The sequence below is a fragment of the Orcinus orca genome, chromosome 4 (assembly GCF_937001465.1).
Source record: "Orcinus orca chromosome 4, mOrcOrc1.1, whole genome shotgun sequence".
NCBI lineage: Eukaryota > Metazoa > Chordata > Mammalia > Artiodactyla > Delphinidae > Orcinus > Orcinus orca.
The window spans coordinates 9,978,049-9,998,481 of NC_064562.1; the positions used below are offsets into that span (position 1 = coordinate 9,978,049).

Genomic DNA, 20,433 nt, shown 5'->3' on the forward strand with positions numbered 1-20,433 from the left:
TTCTAGTTCACTGTGTTTTGGAAGATTGAAACCATTTTCACCTGTCATGCCTTGCCTTTCTTTTTAAACAAAAGTTTATTACGAAATTTACAAACATAGGAAAATAGAGGGAATATCACCATGAATTTCCTTATATCCATCACCAAGATTCAACATTTCCATGCTCCTGACAGATGGTTAATTTTTTAGTAAGAATTAAACTGAACCCTTTTACATAATGAATACATTCCTTAAACTTTCACATTTTTATTGTAACAAATAATAATATAAGCCTGATAATGTTTCCTTATGAATTTAGACAAATAGGAAATCATGTGCACTAAAATGAAGTATTTATAATCTTTGCCCTCTACATTGCTTATTTAAAAAATCTGCCGTGATGATATTACGACAGACTTTATTGACTCTTTAATCTCACCTTGAAATGTGGTGACTGTTGGCTTAAAGGACATTTTCGTAAATAGTTGCAGCTCTAAGTTGTTAAAGGCGAAATAATAGATCATAGATTTTTATTTTTCAAAACACTTTAAAACCACTCCATATGGCTAATAGCTTTGACTACAGTAAAGTCTAGCTTTAATCTTTCCTTATTTTTTAAGCAAAATCTGTTGGAAATCTTAGGTGACGAGTCAATTACGTATAAGCAAACACTGAGAAAAACATACTTACTTTAGGCTATAGTAATGATTCTTAACCTTTTTACAACTGACACCATGTCAGTGCATCTCCTGGGGACATACTGAAGAGGACCTTCATGGGGGCAGAAGGAGCAGATCTAGAGCTCTGAGAGATAAGGTCCTTGTTCCTCCAAAGCTGTGGAGAGCTTAGAGCAGCCATTCAGTATGGGCTGAGAGTTCAAGAAGACGGACTATCAAGACACAATAGTGTCAGGTGAGGAGGGGCCGTATGACCAGGAAGGTGAAGCCAACAAGGACCATGTGAAAGGGACTTCTGAACGCCCAGACTACACGCTAAGGAAAAGTGTCAGGTGAGACTGTGAGTTACTTCTGCTATAAATAGTTTACACCCCAAGATTTTTTCACTCAATGCACAGCTGTGGTTTGACCACAGTGAGTGGCCAGAATGAGCGGTGAAGGGACATCAGACAAGAGAAATGAAGGGAAAGGCTAGAGCTTCATGGATACCTCTTTAGATGATTAGACTCTACCATTCCCCACCACCTTTTGTTCCCCTGATGTTGATACTGAAAAACAATCAAGGTAACTTATACTAGAAATATCCCCAGGTGTAGGAAACTGTATTTAAATTCTGCAGGAGTGGTTACTCTGTGTTTCATATTTCTCTCCCTGTCTAGCCCCTGTTCACTTTTTTCAAAAAAGTTTTTATTGGAGTAGAGCTGCTTTACAATGGTTCTACTGTACAGCAAAGTGAATCAGTTATATGTATACATATATCCCCTGTTTTTTGGATTTCCTTCCCATTTAGGTCACCACAGAGCATTGAGTACAGGTCCCTGTGCTACACAGTAGGTTCTCATTAGTTATCTATTTTATACATAGTATCAACAATGTATATATGTCAGTCTCCATCTCCCAATTCATCCCACCCCCTCCTTCCCCCTTGGTATCCATACATCTGCTCTCTATGTCTGTGTCTCTATTTCTGCTTTGTAAATAAGATCATCTATACCATTTTTTAAGATCCCACATATACATGTTAGTGTATGATACTTGTTTTTCTCTTTCTGACTTACTTCACTCTGCATGACAGTCTCTAGGTCCATCCCTGTCTCTACAAAGTACCCAGTTTTGTTCCTTTTAATGGCTGAGTAATATTCCATTGTATATATGTACCACATCTTCTTTACCTATTCCTCTGTTGATGAACATTTAGGTTGCTTCCATGTTCTGGCTATTGTAAATAGTGCTTCAATGAACACTGGGGTACATGTATCTTTTTGAACTATGGTTTTCTCTGTGTATATGCCCAGTAATGGGATTGCTGGGTCATATGGTAGTTCTATTTTTAGCTTTTTAAGGAACTTCCATACTGTTCTCCATAGTGGCTGTATCAATTTATGCTCCCACCAGCAGTGCAAGAGGGTTCCCTTTTCTCCACACCCTCTCCAGCACTTACTGTTCGTAGAAATTTTTTCTTGTGTGGTATGCGGGCCTCTCACTATTGTGGCCTCTCTCGTTGCGGAGCACAGGCTCCGGACGTGCAGGCTCAGCGGCCATGACTTATGGGCCCAGCCGCTCCGTGCCATGTGGGATCTTCCCAGACCAGGGCACAAACCCATGTCCCCTGCATCGGCAGGCGGAGTCTCAACCACTGCGCCACCAGGAAAGCCCTGTTTGTAGAATTTCTGATGATGGCCATTCTGACCGGTGTGAGGTGATACCTCATTGTAGTTTTGATTTGCATTTCTCTAATAATCAGTGATGTTGACCATCCTTTCATGTGTCTCTTGGCCATCTGTATGTCTTCTCTGGAGAAATGTCTATTTAGATCTTCTGCCCATTTTTTGGATTGGGTTGTTTTTTTGATATTGAGCTGCATGAGCTGTTTGTATATTTTGGAGATTAATCCTTTGTCAGTTGCTTCATTTGCAAACATTTTCTCCTATTCTGAGGGTTGTCTTTTCGTCTTGTTTATGGTTTCCTTTGCTGTGCAAAAGCTTTTAAGTTTCATTAGGTCCCGTTTATTTTTGTTTTTATTTTCATTACTCTAGGCAGTGGATGGAAAAAGACCTTGCTGTGATTTATGTCAGAGAGTGTTCTGCCTATATTTTCCTCTAAGAGTTTTACAATATCTGGCTTTACATTTAGGTCTTTAATCCATTTTGAGTTTATTTTTGTGTATGGTGTTAGGGAGTGTTCTAATTTCATTCTTTTACATGTAGCTGTCCAGTTTTCCCAGCCTCACTTATTGAAGAGGCTGTCTTTTCTCCACTGTATAGTCTTGCCTCCTTCGTCATAGATTAGGTGACCATAGGTGCGTGGGTTTATCTGTGTAGCCCCTGTTCACTTTTGACCTTACCCTGCCGTGCTCCTCCCTGGCCTGCCCCAGGTACCCACCACCACCAGGACCACTGTCCAGCTTTGTTCTACCACGCTCACTATCGCTTCCAGCCTCTGCTTGCTATCCCTCTGTCCAAACAACGAGGGTGGAAAGCACGATGTCGCGACACACTAAGGCTTTTAAAAATGCAGTGTTGCTACATACTGTGTGGCAGAAAAATGAGGCAGAGGCTAAGAACAGTGTTAGATGAATAATTGGTACTCGCTGTATAACACAATATAGGCCACACAGACTAATTATATACCTAAACACCTTCTATAAAGCTTAGTCAGTAGCTAATTTTACATGTAAATATGTCCCGTATTATAATTTTCCTGTTTTCTAAAGGAAATACTACAGCACCCCCTCCTATCCACCAGCTCTAAGACAAATATTTTTTAAAACGTGCTGCTTATACCACTTGAAAAGTCAGTGGGTTATAATACGGATACTTTTTAATTTCTAAAATTACATTTGTTAATATAGCTCTTAAACACCTTTATAATGTGCAGCATGGAATTTATTTACACTATTTATCTTTTGTAGTTTCTTTACGCAAAGAGAAGTTGCTTTTTTTCCATCAACATTTTGATGTAGATTCTGAGTCCAGGTGAAAAGGAAAGAGGCAAACTAGGGCTTGGTTTAGTCTTTATCATTTAATAAGAATTTCAAAATAATAACTTTATAGAGACGAAATGCTACAGTAGATAAAACTTTCAGGAAAAATATGGGACTATAGTCTATTATATATAAATGTATTTTCCTTGACAATTTAAATCATGATTATTCAATAAGATGAATGGTAATTAGTCATTTGTATTTTATCAAATCTTTTAACGGAGAATAAAATTTGTTGTAATACTCTTCTTGAAATTCATGCTGAGAGAATGCCTTAAAATTAGTCATTATAATAATAAAGAACTCAAGCATTTCCTCTTTTGTTAGACTTAAGCTCAATCTTTCTTCTACTAAAACATCATCAACTGTCAGAGCATTACAGTAATCTGGTATTTAATCAGGTCAAAATAGTAGGGAAATCTACTGGCTCATAAGCAAGTCTAATAGCCAACTGAATGTCGTCCAACAAGGAAAAAACCGTCTCTGGACAGGAATGTGGCAATTTTCTCCTCCAATGCTTCAGGATCTCTCTAAATATGGACAAGATATTCATGAGGAAGCCATGAAATGCATTAAATCAGAGGTGGCTTCCCATAACATACAAAACATCTAGATGAAAAGGAAATGTTTATTCAATCACTTATGAATTTCTAAATGCCAGCCAAGTTTAGAAGGGTCAAAATGAAAACTTAAAATGTTAACCTGAGTACTGAAATGAGAGTGTCTATAACACAGTCACTAATTCGGGTGTATGTATATATATATATTTTTTTTTTTTAATTTTTATCTATTTATTTATATTATTTTTGTCCGTGTTGGGTCTTCGTTTCTGTGCGAGGGCTTTCTCTAGTTGTGGCAAGTGGGGGCCACTCTTCATTGCGGTTCGCGGGCCTCTCACTGTCGCGGCCTCTCTTGTTGCCGAGCACAGTCTCCAGACGCGCAGGCTCAGTAGTTGTGGCTCACGGGCCCAGTTGCTCCACGGCATGTGGGATCCTCCCAGACCAGGGCTCGAACCCGTGTCCCTTGCATTGGCAGGCGGAATCTCAACCACTGTGCCACCAGGGAAGCCCGAAGGGGGTTTTTGTTTGTTTGTTTGTTTGTTTGCGGTACGCGGGCCTCTCGCTGCTGTGGCCTCTCCCGTTGTGGAGCACAGGCTCCGGACGCGCAGGCTCAGTGGCCATGGCTCACGGGCCCAGCCGCTCCGCGGCATGTGGGATCTTCCCGGACCGGGGCACGAACCCGTGTCCCCTGCATCAGCAGGCGGACTCTCAACCACTGCGCCGGCAGGGAAGCCCCCGGGTGTATATTTTTAAAAGAAGAAGAGCAAATGCAAACAAGAAGTACCAAGGCCGACTCACATGTCGCTGCCATGTCGAACTTCATCCTGCTCCTTGGACTGGCGTCGTCGCTGTTTGGTGGATGTGGAGAAAGATGCTGATGATGTTCCAGATTCTGAGTCCTCTGAACTTTGCCCTCCAGAGCTATTAACATCCAAAAGATGTTGTTCTACAGCTGACCGGATGGTTCTTTCTAAGAGTCTGGTAAAAAAGAATGCAGAGTCAATCAAGCAATGAAACTTATCAATAACTGCGTTTAAAAATATGTCCCCGTACATGGAAAACACACTGGTGGTCGCCAAGGGGGAAGAGGCTGGGGGAGGGATGGCGTGGGAGGCTGGGGTCAGCAGATGTAAGCTTTTATATATAGAATGGAGAAACAACAAGGTCCTACGGTAGAGCACAGAGAACTATATTCAGTAGCCTATGATAAGCCATAATGGAAAAGAATATGAAAAAAGAATCTGTGTGTGTGTATATATATATATATATATATATATATATATATATATATGTATAATGGAATCACTTTGCTCTACAGCAGAAATTAACACAACATTGTAAATCAACTATACTTCAATAAAAAAAAGTTCCCGTAATATTGGAAATATCAGTATTTTCCATGGAACATCTACTACAGCTTCATGAGCAAAGACAGTATGAGGCATTAATCCCCAAATATTTGCGCTGTGTATTAAAAACAAAGGTACACAGAACAAATTCCACCAATGTGATAATTGTGTTTTCTATCCTGGATTACTGAAACTCTCACGGCAGGTCTAGCAACAATTGTAGGAGGCATTCAGGAAATACAGATCATTTAATATAAGGCAGAATGAGGAAAGATTTTTTCCTCATAGAATAATAATGGACCTATTCTTACAAAGGTGAGTTTCTTCCAGATTTATACCAGTTCTGCAGAGGAATACAGTATGATTTACAAAGCAAATTGGCACAAATGATTTTATGATGCTTATTATCTCTTTGGAATCCCTTTAAGATAAAATTATATAGGCAATAATGCTATTAAAAAAGAACACCTTACCAGAGCAATTACTCCTCATAACAGAATGGTAAAATCTTTCTGAACCTTTATTCAATCCAATTGTAATATACATGATTGAAGCTGTATTCATGCAAACACCCCAATGTATATTACTGGAGATGGAAGGATAGATTTCTGAAGAAAACAGGTAAGCTCAGGGGCTAAAAAGAGTGCATGATAAGACAGATGACGTATCATTTTTAAAGCTATATAATCTTTCAATGTGTCTAAACCCATTTTTATCACTTCATTATTTAATTCTGAATAAGCAGGCATGAAAAATTCTAAACTGACACTCCTCAAAGCATGTTTTCCTTCACTTGAAAAAAGAATCACATCCAAACTCATCAAATTGTATACATTAAGTATACAATACATTAAGTATGTGTATAGTTTTGTGTACATACACCTCAAAAAAGCTGTTAAAATTTTTAAAAACCACATATATATTTTAAAAGTGGTCAGATTGAGAAACACATTCAGTTAAATAAAATGAGTTTTGAAAATTTAAGAACTTTACATTTTCCAAATGTAGTTTTATAATAGACTCATAGTAATTTCATTAAAACTATTTTACAACAATGAGCAAGTACAGAATGACTAGGCATTAGGACTTTAATATCTAGAACTCTACAACCCAACGATCTGAGATTACCTCATAGTGGTATATAGGAAAGTGAATAAATTAATATATACATACATACCAAAGCCACACCTTTTCCAAACGTTATACAAGACATATAAGAAGTAAAGGTCATTAGGAAACAGACAAGAACACATCAGTCTTGCTGTAATTCTGGAATCTCTTTAAAATTCTCAAAGATAAAAGACATCAAATCTGCCCTCGGAGTGCTTCCTCCCATAACAAGGAAGGGGAAAAAAAAAAAAAATCCCAACTCATCCTATTAGAGCCACATTCATACCAATGTGTGTTCCTTCTAATGCTTTTCTCTTCCTCCTTATCACACATCCGCCCCTTGTCAGCCGCCTGATCCCTGCTCATGGAAGATGCTCCCAAAGGCCCACCCGGGTCCCAGCAATGTCATACGGGTGAAGCACAACGAACAGGCAGGGGGAGATAGTTGCAGTTTAGATTTTAGTCTAAGTGCGGTTGGTCGTCTTAGGAGGAAAAAGACATGCGATGGACATAATTAACAGAGCACTGCCACTGCCCTGTGGAAGAAGGACTTGCTTCCATCACTAACTTGCCTCCTTTTCTGTGTCCTATCAGACTGTAAAGGCCCCAAAGGCAGAGCACAAGGCTTCTTTGACATTAGACACCTAACACTATGCTTGGCATATAGCAGGCACTCCGTAAAACGGAGGCCGATTCAAACGAACAAAGGAAGAAGTAAAACACACGGTTCATGTTTCCACCTTTAATGGCAAGACACCTCCCAAGGCACACAGACTGCTTTGCACGTACTAACTGGCACGATTTTGACTAAAATAAACAGAAAATCTCATATGTTCACACGGCTGAGAGGTCTCCAGTCACACACCCACACAGAAGCTCAAACGGGAACACTTCTTATTTGGTCTTCTCCTCTGGGTGGTTTTAAAAATCATCATTTGTTGCTTATTATATTAACCTTCCAATGCTATACACCATTAGAAAAGCTTTTTTACTGTTTAATACATGAGAGGAGGGGGAAAAAAGCCCAAAATCCGGATCACTTACTCTCCCGTTGCCGACACATTGCTGACTTGGGATACGTGGGCACTGCAGAAAAGAAGCAAAAGAAAGGAAGCCAGGTTAGACAGAGGACCAGAGAGTGCGAATCCAACATGTGACGGCATCCCGGGCTGAAAGTATTAGCCCTGAATGACCCTCACATGACATTTAATTCCCCACTGACTGATGCTGATTTTTACCTGTCTCTAGATTAGAGATGGCCCTGGGAGCACATTCCCAAACAGCTTCTTTTCTCCATGTTAAGATGACCATGACGGATAGTTTCAAAGGTGACCCCTGAAAACCATTTCTGCCTCTCAGACTATTGCCATGGCCCTAGTCTGGGGTCTTTGAATTTTCCCCAAATGTTAATACGATTGCTGCCCACTGCTTTCCTGCTACCAACTGCCCTGTCTCTGCTCTCTGCAGCCCAAGTCTGTTCCCTCCTGCCCCACTCCCTCCGGACCTGCAGACAGAAGCATCTTCCTAAAACTGCTCTGAACATGGAGCGGGGGCCGTAGGGGACAGAGAACAAGGAACAAACACTGTTTTCTACACGACTCTATCTGAGCCACATTTTCTGCCTAAGTTCCTCAAGATGGAAAATACCTCAAGCTCTATAATGTTTCATCTTAACACCTAATTTATAGCCCTTTTATTGAGCATTTATAAACTTCCTCTAACTTTCCCATTTTCTCCAAAGCCTGAATTCCTTCGAAAGTATTAAAAAGTAGTCAGTAAAAAAAAAAAAAAAGTAGTCCATATAAAACGGAATGGTGAAATGAGAGAACACTATCTGATTAGCACGCTTCAGAACTTCACCCTTTTGCCCCCGTTCTACTTTCATATAAGCACAGTGTGGGTCGAGGCTGGCATCTGTCTTAACCATATCGGTGTGAGTACTTTCTTACATTCTGCCCTGTACTGCTCAATTGGCTTCTAAGTCAAGATTCAAAAGTATCTATGTTGAAAATGAGATTAAAACAAAATCTTCAGTGCATGTCAAACTACACTTTTGCCTAATCTAACAGTTCTCCCATTTTTACTTTCTTCTGTGTAGAAGACACCTGAAGAACAGAAAAGCTGTTAATGACCAATACTGCTGGTTGCCTTTCAATCACTCCAAGCATCCTCATTTATACTACAGAATTTTCAGCATGTGAATGTGTTGCTTTGGAATCATCTGTCGAGCTTTTCTTCCATGTATGTGTATATGTGTATCTCATCCCTTTCCATTTAGAACCTAAGTGCTTCAAGGGATTGTATAATATTCCTCATTTTCTTTCATGGCAATACCTACGAATACCACCAGCACATACTCATTATCCCAAAGGTGATCAACAGACACTCACTCTTTAACCCCAGAGAATTCCTTTAGCTAAAGCTGTAGCTCTTTGTCATGGTCACAAACCACAGCCAAGTCCCAGAAAAACTGCATAAAAGGGTGCTGTTGTTCACAAGGGAAACGTACGAGAAGAATCCTCATTAATAAATGAATGAACAAATAAATAAACCCGAATGCTTACTGAGTGCCGTGTTTCAGACATTGTGCTTAGTATTGCTTACATAGCTTTTCTCATTTACTGTTTACAAGAACCCCATGAAGTAGGTACCATTGTTTTCTTTTCCCTATTTTCAAATGAAGAGGTTAGAGAGGTTAAGTAACTCACAGTCATAGAGCCAAGAAGCAGATGAGCTGAGATTGGAACCAAGAAAGTTTTAGCTTGGAGTCTCAGCTCCTAATCACTACACTCGACTTTTTGAACCCATCACTCACTAGAAGAAACACTCACCAGAGTCATCTTCCCATATGGAGGCCTGGACTCAGGTATTTAACTTTGCTTTTAATTACAACCATTTCTGCCTCACAATACCTGCTATTCATAGAGGTTCCCAGGTTACATAACCAACAATAAATCCTTTGCGGCTCTCTGTCCTGAGCTGGAACAGGCAGTCCCTGCTTTCGATGCCTGTGGCTCACTCTCTGTAAATTCAACACTGTATAATTAACTCCGGCGCTCCATGTCTTACGCAGTTACACAACCTTGGTTTTGGGGGCAGGGGCCAATTTGAATAATGACTCCGGGAGAACATACAGGCGGGAAAAGAATACAGAGCTGCTAGATCCTAAAAACATTCCAAAGACACAGAAATATAATCAGCCAGTCAGTCAGCCATGTCATCTCAGAATGAAGAGATACATTTCCTCTCCTCCCTTCTACACACTTTTGACCTGAACTTCTTTTTGCTTATTAAAAAGCACACACTGATATTTTTATGTTCCTTTTGGGGTGGGGTGGGGCGTAGGGAGGAGAAGATGAAAAAAGGCGAGGAAGAAAGAGACACGGAAATGACAACAAATGGGACCAGGTTCTGAGACTCCTAACTCTCTCTCAAACTCTAATGTGCGCCAGAATCACCCGGGATCTTGTTCACACAGATTCTGATACAGTAGGTCTAGGTCTAGGAAAGGGGACCTGAGATTTTGTATTTCTAACACATTCCCCAGTGATTCTGATGCTGTTGATTTGTGGAGGACATTGTTTAGCAAGGTTCCAAATTCCTGCAACTGAAATTCTTTTAGACTTCAGTGACTTAGATATCACAATTGCTGTTTTGAAAGATTCTAAGTTATGAAGGTATGATTTGGAAAACCTATGCTAATTGGAATGAATAAAAGGCAATACATCAACATTTCCCTCAGAGCTTAAAGAAAAATGACCTGAGCCATCGAAATCAGTCTTAAAGAGCCTTTCTCAGAATGCAAAATAAATGAAAAAATCAGTAATAAGACTAAGTAATTAAACCATATTGATTTTTGTTAATACATATATCTTAGGTCAAATTTATGATAAATTTATATTTTTGTGTTTTTGTAATAGGCCTTTGGAATTTTTGGTATTACTTAATGTGTCCATACTTCCATGCTTTTAAAACAGAATTTCCTAAAGGAAGTATTCTTTTTTTTTTAAATGCCAAGAAACAATTTATTATAGAGAGGAGAAAAATCTCTCATCCAAAATACAGAAATCTGTACAACTCTGCCACAATCAATACACATGAACTGTACAAATTCACACCAGTTCATAATTTACCAAAAAAACTATGACTAACAAGGTTCACAAAATAGATCGTGGTTTATGGAAAAGACTTTTACCCAATTAAGTACAAGAAAAGTTACAAACCAGACCTCCACTTTCTAAAAATAATAAGTATACTCAGTCTTAGAAAACTACAAGCTAGCAAATGTACAGAGAGCTCGCTGGTGCTAACACCACACTTGAGAAAGTGTCTTTTTAAGGGTCTTCTTCAAAGGCTGTTGCCACTGCAGATTCTGGTCACTTGCTACTTTCAAGGCCAAAAACACAATACAAGGTCTGACCATTTCCCCAGGTCATCCTTACTAGTTTGTCTTATGTACATTTATATTTAAGAGCTAGGTACAAGTCTTGTCATAAAATTTCCAGTACTACCACGTTTTAAAGGTTGAGCTGCCAAAATGGATACCAACTTTAAGTGTCATAGTGCAAATGTTCTCTGCAAGTTCTACTGCAGAGAAAGGTTCTTTGAAATACAGATTTGCGTTAAAGGGACTGATGTAAAAATTTAGGCATCATGTCTGGGAGAAACTGAAACCACCCTAGGACTTCTCTCCCTTGCGAATAAGGTGATCATTTACTTGGACTCACAGGCTGTTAAATCATTGAAAGGGACTGTCCAAACTATAGCACTGTCACTTACAAATTTTTTTAGCACTCTGTTTTGTGCCACATCTTCACAGCTGTGACATGGTTTAAATTCCATAATCCATCCCCCAAGAGGCGCCCACCCAAAGCAAGTATCAAATGTATCCATCCATTATAAGATGACCCGTCCGTAGACTATATCTTAACCTGATACAGTCATTATATTGTAGCGTTGGGAAGGGCTTGTTCTGTCCAAGAGAAGTTCCTCCTTACAGCTGATTCTGCTGTCTACCGTTGGCACGTTGGTGCTGTTGCGGGTGCTGCCTCCTGCTGGTGAGGCTTCGTACAGCACACAGATGGAGCCATCCATCCTCTCCAGTTCTGCAGGACACTTCGTAAGGGTCAACCCAGAGTGTGAGTTCACTTGGGAGAAGCCTGAACAGCTCCTGACCGCTCAGTCCAATCAGCTGTGCTGCCTGTCCAGTGAGAGGATCCATTTTATGGTTGATGGGAATACAACGGTAACCCGATCCCTTGCAGGGCTTTTCTGGGAACCAGTGATGTTTCTAATGTTCTGCCAGCAACTCCTGCAGGCTCTGGCGGAAGGACTGCAGCTGTCGCTCGCTCGTGAGCCCCTTGATGCGGAGGAACTTGGAGATGAAGGCCTCGTTGGCGGCCATCTTGCCTATCACGGTGTTGGTCCGGGTGTAGAAGGGATGCGCGGGGTTGGTCCGGGCTACCTCACAGGTCAGAGGGCTGAGAGAGAGGGAGGGAGGGAGGGAGGGAGGGAGGGGCGGACGGCTACAATTTTTCTCCTTTCTTTATAGTAAAAAAGTTATTTTCGAGACAGGAGGTGGCCAGAGAGAGGAAGAGACGAGTGACCGCAGCCTGGTCACAGCGCCCGGACCTCCCAAGCCACCGCCGCCTACGGCTCTGCAGCCTCCGAAGCTCCCAACAGTTGCATTTCCAGCTCCGAGGGGCCTAAAGAAAGTGTTCTGAAAAGAGAGCATTTTGCGTTGGGAATCAGAAAAGTGACGTTCTGGTCTTGGCTCTGCAGTTAATTAGCTGCAATCACAGTCAGATTGTTGGTTAGCTTGGCTGCTTTGGGCTGGTTTCTTCATACAGAAAATGAAAGCCTTGGTTCATGATCTCTGTGATTTTCTTTTAGCTCTAAAAGTTTATGACTATCTCAGTTTCAAGTTTATTGCCCTAAAGTTTAATTCATTACAAAAGGTTATAACTGCATATTTAGTTGTATGACAGTGTCCGTCATAGTTAGGGTTTATCAGATACCAAAATAGCTTTGGTCAGGTATCCAATCACCTCCATAGTTCCTGTGGGATGTGCTTAACACTTCATCAATAACAAGATTTCTAAGAATATTTAATGTCAGAAATAGGGCCTGCTTCCGTTGCTATAATCAGCTTATGGAGGTAATGTTAAGACACTCACAAAAAGACAATAAGCAAATAAGCTAAAGTGAAAGATAATGATTTTCTTCATCTACACGTAGCTTGTTTTCTATCCCCTGCAGAGGGCTAAGAATAATGAATTTTTTTCAGAGCACTTGACTGATTTGCTAAGAAAATCTCTTACTTATGCAGCATAAACACCTGAATATGGAAGAATTCATTTCCTAATGTTGATAAAGCAAGTATTCAAAACTAAAATGAATAAGCAGACTCAGCATCATGGTCAATTTCATTACCCAAGCCTACTTAAGTGATGATGCAAATGAATGTTCTCCTGGTACGGTCATTCAAAACAGATTCTAAGCCTACTCTGAAATATATTCTATGATACAGTTAAATATATTTAGTCTTTATTTCTATTAGCAAAACATTTCCATAAAGGGATTATGCTCAGCAATGTTAGTCTATAAAATGTGCATGTGATAAGATGCACAGAGTGCCTGTTGACGAGTGATTCTCTTATTAGATCTCTTGATTTGAAATAAAGAAGCCTTTCAAATCTACTGAAACCAGACATCTTGAAGAAGGATGTGTTCTCTTTTTTCTGTCCTCTTACTTCAGTATATTCTCTTTTCAGTGGTGTATAACATGCTGCCCGTAAAATATTGTTTCAGTAGGAACCATTAGGTCTAACAGAATTATCCTTTTTCTCTAGAAGATAGTATTTACATTCAATTTTTTTAATGAGTAAGAATTTAAAAGACAATTACGTGATGTTTGTTTAAGCCTCAGGATGAGGATCCAGTAACTAATCATCAAACCAGAATGAAACTCTTAATTTGTCTATTTAACAGAATACGGTATTTTTAGTATCATCTTAAAATACTAAAAGTTGATACACAGTGTCAACATTATAAGATGATTGTACCACTATTTCCTTGTAACTGTATAATGAATTTGTAAATGAAAACATTTTCATGATTTTAGTTCAATTCTCTACAGTGCCATAAAACAAATACACTCAGTCCTCAATATTTATTCACTTTGCTTTAACTTTTACATACGATTACCACATGCAGAAATTTTAGGGAGCATTTATAGGTATTTAGATTTTGACAAAAAATATTTATCCCCACATATTTTTATCAAAACTCACACATACTATTCCTTTAAGTATTAGGACTGATTTGAAGAAATGAATTATTCTTCATTCCTATATCTTGATACTGTATTAAATATTTTCTAACAAATTAAACTGAGCCCATCAAAATGTCAAAATACATTTTGTACAGCTTCTTTAGGGCCCTAATTATGGGAGTTATCAGTTTCATATATTTAGAATGTTTTGCATAAAAAGACATTCAGAGCTTTTTTTTAGTTTTTAGACTAAGGTCTTTATAAAGCAAAATTGAGAAATGAAATGGAGAGGTGACTATATATACTATACCCATTTACAGATGAGGAAATTGAGGTTCCGAGAGGTTTAGTATCTCACTCAAGTTTACACAGCTCTGATTCCATCTCACGTAATCTGGCTTCAGATATGTCCTTAATAAAAACATAATCCTTATTCTCAAATAATGCTGCTATTCACATAAATCTTTGGCTACACATCTATTTCTTTTCTTAGAATTAGAACAGATTATTAAAAGTATTTTTTGCATTCACATGGAAATTTCTTCTCAAAATTTATGCTTTCCAGAAAACCTTTTATTTCATCTAGGTTTTCATGTTTATTAGCATAAAATTGCATGAAGTATTCTATAACCTTTTAAAAACTACTATACCCCTCACAGCAAACTTCACTTCTGATTATTAGTATTGTCCCTTTTTTTTTTCCTTAAGTTTACCAAAGGTTTTCTTTTTTATTTTCATTTTTACTCTCAGAGAATGAGTTCCTGGATTCAAACATGAGTTCTGCTATTTTTATGTTTTCACTTATTATTATTAAATCCTTTTGGGTTTCCAAGAAGTTGCTTTTCTTCCTTTTTGTAACTTCTTATTCTGAATGTGTGGCTCGTTTACTTTCAATCTTTTTAAGAAGGTGAAGTTACCTCTTAAAAAGAGTTTAGATCTCATTCCACAAATTTTTATATGTACTTTTCCTCTTTTTCTTCCAAATAGTCTGTTTTTATTTCCTATTTGAATATCTTCTTCCCTTTAGGAGAGTTTTCGTTGGTTGATTGGAAATTTTTTGTTATTAATTACATTGTGGTTAGAAGACACAACTTAACATTTCTACTCTTCAAGAACTTTTAGAGACAGCTGAGTAATCTTTTAGAAAGTAGCAGGAATGCTTAAGCCCTATTTGTAGATTGTAAAGTTTAGTGTATGTGATGCTCCTATATTTTAAATCTTATTAATTTTATTAAATTCTCAGCACTATTTATAAATTTTTGTTATAGACATATTGTGGTATATATAAGTTCTATACTTCAAATGTGTTTGCATGTTTATCCTCGTTAACTTAAGGGTTTAAATTTATATGATTTGATACAATGCTAGTTTATACATACTTATTATTTTAACCTTTATATTTTTAGTATGGATTTTACCCAATAAAGTCTAGGTTTGTCCTGTTTAATGGATTTGGCTTTAAACTCTAGTTGTTCTGGTATTGATATTGCTATCTCTGCTTTCTTTCTGTTCATATTTATCAGAGATAAATCCTATATTATTAACCTTTCTGTGCTATTTTGTTTTAGGCATAGCTCTTTTGAGCAAAACATAGTTCAAGCAGTCATTTAAAAAAAATTACTTTTAGCTTTTATCAAAGAATTTAATCCATTTACACTTATTGTCATAGCTGATACATTTTTTCTAGTTTTATGTTTTTGCTTTATGTTTTATAATTTTGGAGCTTCCTTTTCCTTTGATTTCTGTCTTTGCTCTTATCTTCTGAGGTGATTTGGGATATATGAGTCCTATGCACAATTCTACTAGTTGTTGCCTCTACAACCCATACATCTGTGACTATTAAAACTGAAACAAAAACCCAAAAAACAAACCACCAAAAAAAAAAAAAACCCTGAAACACTTGATGCCTGCTTCTACTCTCCTACCTTCCCTGCAAGATAAGAAATTTAGAATTTCATTACTTTCTTTGGCTTGCCACTAATAATTATAATCAGGTTTCTACTTCTTAATTAAAAAAATATTTTGGGGGATTCACCTCTCAATTAGCTGGGTATATATTAACACTGATTTCTACTTCTATTTCTATTAGTATGGTTTTCTCCTTAGAATCATAATTTTCAGGTTGGCTTTCTGATCTCTGACTTTCATATCTAACATTATTTCTCTCACAGCTTTTTCTTTACCCTTTATATTTTGGAAGAGCTTCTCAAGTTTCTCTCTCATCATGTACTTGATTTATTTTAAATACTTTCTGCTCTTTACTGCTTTCCAAAGTTTAAAAAATCTCTGCAAATACGTTTCTAGGCTTCTCTTTCCCTCATTTCAGCTGTTCTTGTGTGTCTCTAGCCTTTTAATTCTCAACTTATTCTCTCCTTACAGGTTCCTACTCATATTTCAAAGAGGCTGGTTATGTCCTTGAGCATTTTTGGAGAAGATTAGTACATATTACTTCTCAAGTTTTCTTCTGAATCATACAAAAAACAGTTTTCTGAAACTGTTTCTACTCTGAGTCCTCAGAGCAAGTCATCCTTTCCCCTAGCTTGTAATTTCTCTTTATAGGTCCAAAATAGTTCTTTGTGTTTAGGGGTTCGTCAGGGGGATCAATTCAGGCAGAGCCATTATCAAAAACCTGGCTGGGGGCTTCCCTGGTGGTGCAGTGGTTGAGAGTCCGCCTGCCGATGCAGGGGACATGGGTTCGTGACCCGGTCCGGGAAGATCCCACACGCTGCAGAGCGGCTGGGCCCGTGAGCCATGGCCGCTGAGCCTGCGTGTCTGGAGCCTGTGCTCCGCAATGGGAGAGGCCACACCAGTGAGAGGCCCGCGTACCGCAAAAAAAACAAAAAACAAAAAACCCTACTCCCAGTGGAAATAACCACAGAAATCAAAACCTGGGCTTGGCAACACCGAAGACTTAGATAAATAGAAGTAGAACTAGCAACAGATCCCAACCAGATCTGACTGGATGCCACCAAAAGAATTCAGACAACAGGCTGCATGTGGCACAGAAGAAGACCTACTGCAAGCTGCTTTCACACTAATCTGAGCAACTGAGGTAGGGGCTCCTTTTCTGGGATTCCAGTCTAGCCTAGGAAAGAGGCCAGGGTGTGGGCATCTTTGCCAAGCATGTTCTGCACCCTTAGCACGCAGGTTCGTGTTTGTTTGCGGCAATCTCACTAAGGGTTTGGTATAATCGGTCCTTCCCTTTCATTCCCTTAATCACTTCAACAGGGTGGGTAATCTCTAATGAGCATCTGGGGAACAATGACACCTACTGTTTGAGCTACTGTAGCTGCAATAAACTTGCCACATGGGATGGTGGCAGGTGTAGATTTGTAGCTACTATTTCTTTCCTTTGCAAAAAAGGACAAATGGCTCTATGGTGAATTAGGTTAGGTTGGAGAAGTACTGGAATTAAAGAAGACAGAGTTCTTATCACAGAAAACTATTCATCTAGAATGAGAACATCTGAGTGCATGTCTATTTATAAGAGGCCTACCTTACTACAGAAAAGCCTGAAGGCAGTGGAAACGTACAGTAGACCAACACGTGGTTCAGCCGTAGATGTTAGAATAGCAATCACAGAAACCGCAATTCTACAGGGTGAACGGTGGAGCAAGGTAATGACCGAAATGGCCCCTCTCGGTCTCTGTTCCTGTAACCGACCTCCCTACCCCCAGCCACAGGAAGGTCCTGGAACCTCCACTAGTGCACTGCAGCCTCTCGGTATGCTCTGCATCTCTACTCCAGACACAGACCCTCTCTTGCTGTTATAAATAATGCACCTTGTCTCCACTCCAATTGCTCGATGCCTGTCTGATCTACTGTATCTGAGTTCCTTTATAGAGCAGCTATTCTCCTTCCTCTGAAATGGGAGGCCTGCTTTGCCCTCATCCTCTCTCTGTTTTGATTTGGTCTACATGAAGACTGCCCACTCCCAAACTTGCAGCCTCTGAGATCTGCCATCCTACCTTATGTCGGACCTCTCAGAATAAACCACAAAACGGAATGCCCCTCCGTTCAATACCCCATCTCCTCCGCCTGGCTGCCTGTGGTTGAACCTACTTCTGGTGAATACCCACCTCAGATGGGTCTCATCTCTTGACTGGGCCTTTCCTCCCCTGAAAAACCTGACCAATTAACACTGTCGATACATAATATTTAGTATTCAACATCCTTAGCCAGGGAAGATACCATTTTGTCACTACCCATCATTTTTTACTTTTCAAAGGCACAGAAAAAATTATTTTGGATTTAAAAGAGCCAATTTAGTTTTTCATCATGTTAATAAATCATTATGAAATTCATTAGTCATGTAATGACTCCCCTTTTCTAACACTGCAGCAAAGGAATTGTAATAAAGTTGGAGGGAAAGGAATAGAAGACAAGGACATTACAAAAATTTATTTAAAATGTTTAAGCACTCATTTGCTCTTACTAGAGGTAGTGCAAAAAAAAAAAGCGCACTGATTTATACATTAAATTATCAGTGGACATGTTTCTGATTCTAGTCCCAAAATCTAGAACTTAGTCATAATTAACAATCATGTTTTCCTTTTTCTACTTGAATTCTGTATACTAGATTAACTCAAGAAAAGTCAATCTCAAACCAGCCATGCAAATAATTAAAATAAAAACAGTTCATGTTTTATCAATAGATTCTCCCTATTTCATGTCAAGTGGGTAAGAAAAAAGCTAAATTAACTTGTACCAACCTAATTCTTACATAATTTTTAAATCATCATGTAATTTTATTGGTTGGCAGGAAACCAGGACGAATCAAATGGACCACCATGTTGTCTCAAACTGAAACCTCAGATGTTCCCTGCCTTGCCACAAAGTGATTACGCAACAAGCTTCAAGTAGCTAAAGGGCAGAGCACTACTGCAAACCAGTTACTTGGCCAAGCCTGACTCCCTATGACACATTTCGGAACTGTGGTGGTTGAATTAAAGTCTAAATCTAACAATGAGACTATTGCAACAAATCAGACTCAGAAACAAAGAAAGTATTTATGTGATACCCTGACACTGCTTTTTTTACATCTTTATTGGAGTATAATTGCTTTACAATGGTGTGTTAGTTTCTGCTGTATAACAAAGTGAATCAGCTATACATATACATATGTCCCCATATCTCCTCCCTCTTGCGTCTCCCTCCCACGCTCCCTACCCCACCCCTCTAGGTGGTCACAAAGCACTGAGCTGATCTCCCTGTGCTATGTGGCTGCTTCCCACTAGCTGTCTATTTTACATTTGGTAGTGTATATATGTCCATGCCACTCTCTCACTTTGTCCCAGCTTACCCTTCCCCCTCCCTGTGTCCTCAAGTCCATTCTCTAGTAGGTCTGTGTCTTTATTCCCGTCCTGCCCCTAGGTTCTTCATGACCTTTTTTTTTTTTTCCTTAGATTCCATATATATGTGTTAGCATACGGTATTTGTTTTTTTCTGGCTTACTTCACTCTGTATGACAGACTCTAGGTCCATCCACCTCACTACAAATAACTCAATTTTGTTTCTTTTTATGGCTGAGTAATATTCCATTGCATATATGTGCCACATCTTCTTTATCCATTCATCTGTCGATGGACACTTAGGTTGCTTCCATGTCCTGGCTATTGTAAATAGAGCTGCAATGAACATTGTGGTACATGACTCTTTTTGAATTACAGTTTTCTCAGGGTATATGCCCAGTAGTGGGATTGCTGGGTGGTATGGTAGTTCTATTTGTAGTTTTTTAAGGAACCTCCATACTGTTCTCATAGTGGCTGTATCAATTTACATTCCCACCAACAGTGCAAGAGGGCTCCCTTTTCTCCACACCCGACACTGCTTTTTAAAAAGTAGAATTCAAAATTGAGGAAAGGTTAAAAGAAAAACAAAAAAAAAACTTCAGCAATTTAAACTTGAATTTATATGGTCATATTACTTTCAAATATAGTTTCTAAGCCTCTGAAGTGGGTAGGTAGTGAGGAAAGAAATGCAGCAAGTAAGAAAAAAGCCTGGTTCCAGGTTCTTACTGATACCTAAGTGGGATGGTTCACTGAAAAATCACATCAATACAACAACTTCTTAGTCTGGAGGGAAGTGATCTCATCTAACATCTACTTTGATGTAAACTTACCTGTTTTAAGAGTTGCCATTCTGGCTTTATAAACTTTAGAAAATAATCCTGAACTCTAAGGACTTGCTGAACATTCGTTTCACACTTCACTACTATCTAGAAAATGACCTAACGTAACCCCAGACTCCTTCAGCAAGTGAGCCTTGGGCCCAGAACCCGCCCCACCAGCATGTATGTGTAGAAGAGCGATTTTAAAATTTAGGTGACAGCCTAATCATTAGGCAGATTTTGAAATTCAAATGGAGAGCCTGATATCTTTGAATTTAAAACCAAATATCTTATTTTAGTCTTTTCAACTACGTGAAAATTTGTTCTAAGATTTCTTAAACAAAAGAGAAGAAAAATAGAGCATGAACATTATGGTGAGGGATTCCAATAAGC

The 20,433-nt window shown here is 38.9% G+C and overlaps 1 protein-coding gene and 1 pseudogene across 3 annotated transcripts in view; both read right to left on the reverse strand.

Annotated features, from left to right (window-relative positions):
• Positions 1–20,433, reverse strand: part of FAM13A (family with sequence similarity 13 member A) — a 354,436-nt gene that overhangs the window by 61,842 nt on the left and 272,161 nt on the right. For all 3 annotated transcript variants that reach the window (XM_049709015.1, XM_004276998.4, XM_033400352.2), the window contains exons 9-10: positions 7,703–7,744; positions 4,998–5,177 (exon numbers count right to left, since the gene is read on the reverse strand). In XM_049709015.1, the coding sequence (XP_049564972.1) occupies positions 4,998–5,177; positions 7,703–7,744 (222 nt within the window). The remainder of the gene's footprint in view (positions 1–4,997; positions 5,178–7,702; positions 7,745–20,433) is intronic.
• Positions 10,190–19,074, reverse strand: LOC125964208 (protein BTG1-like; annotated as a pseudogene).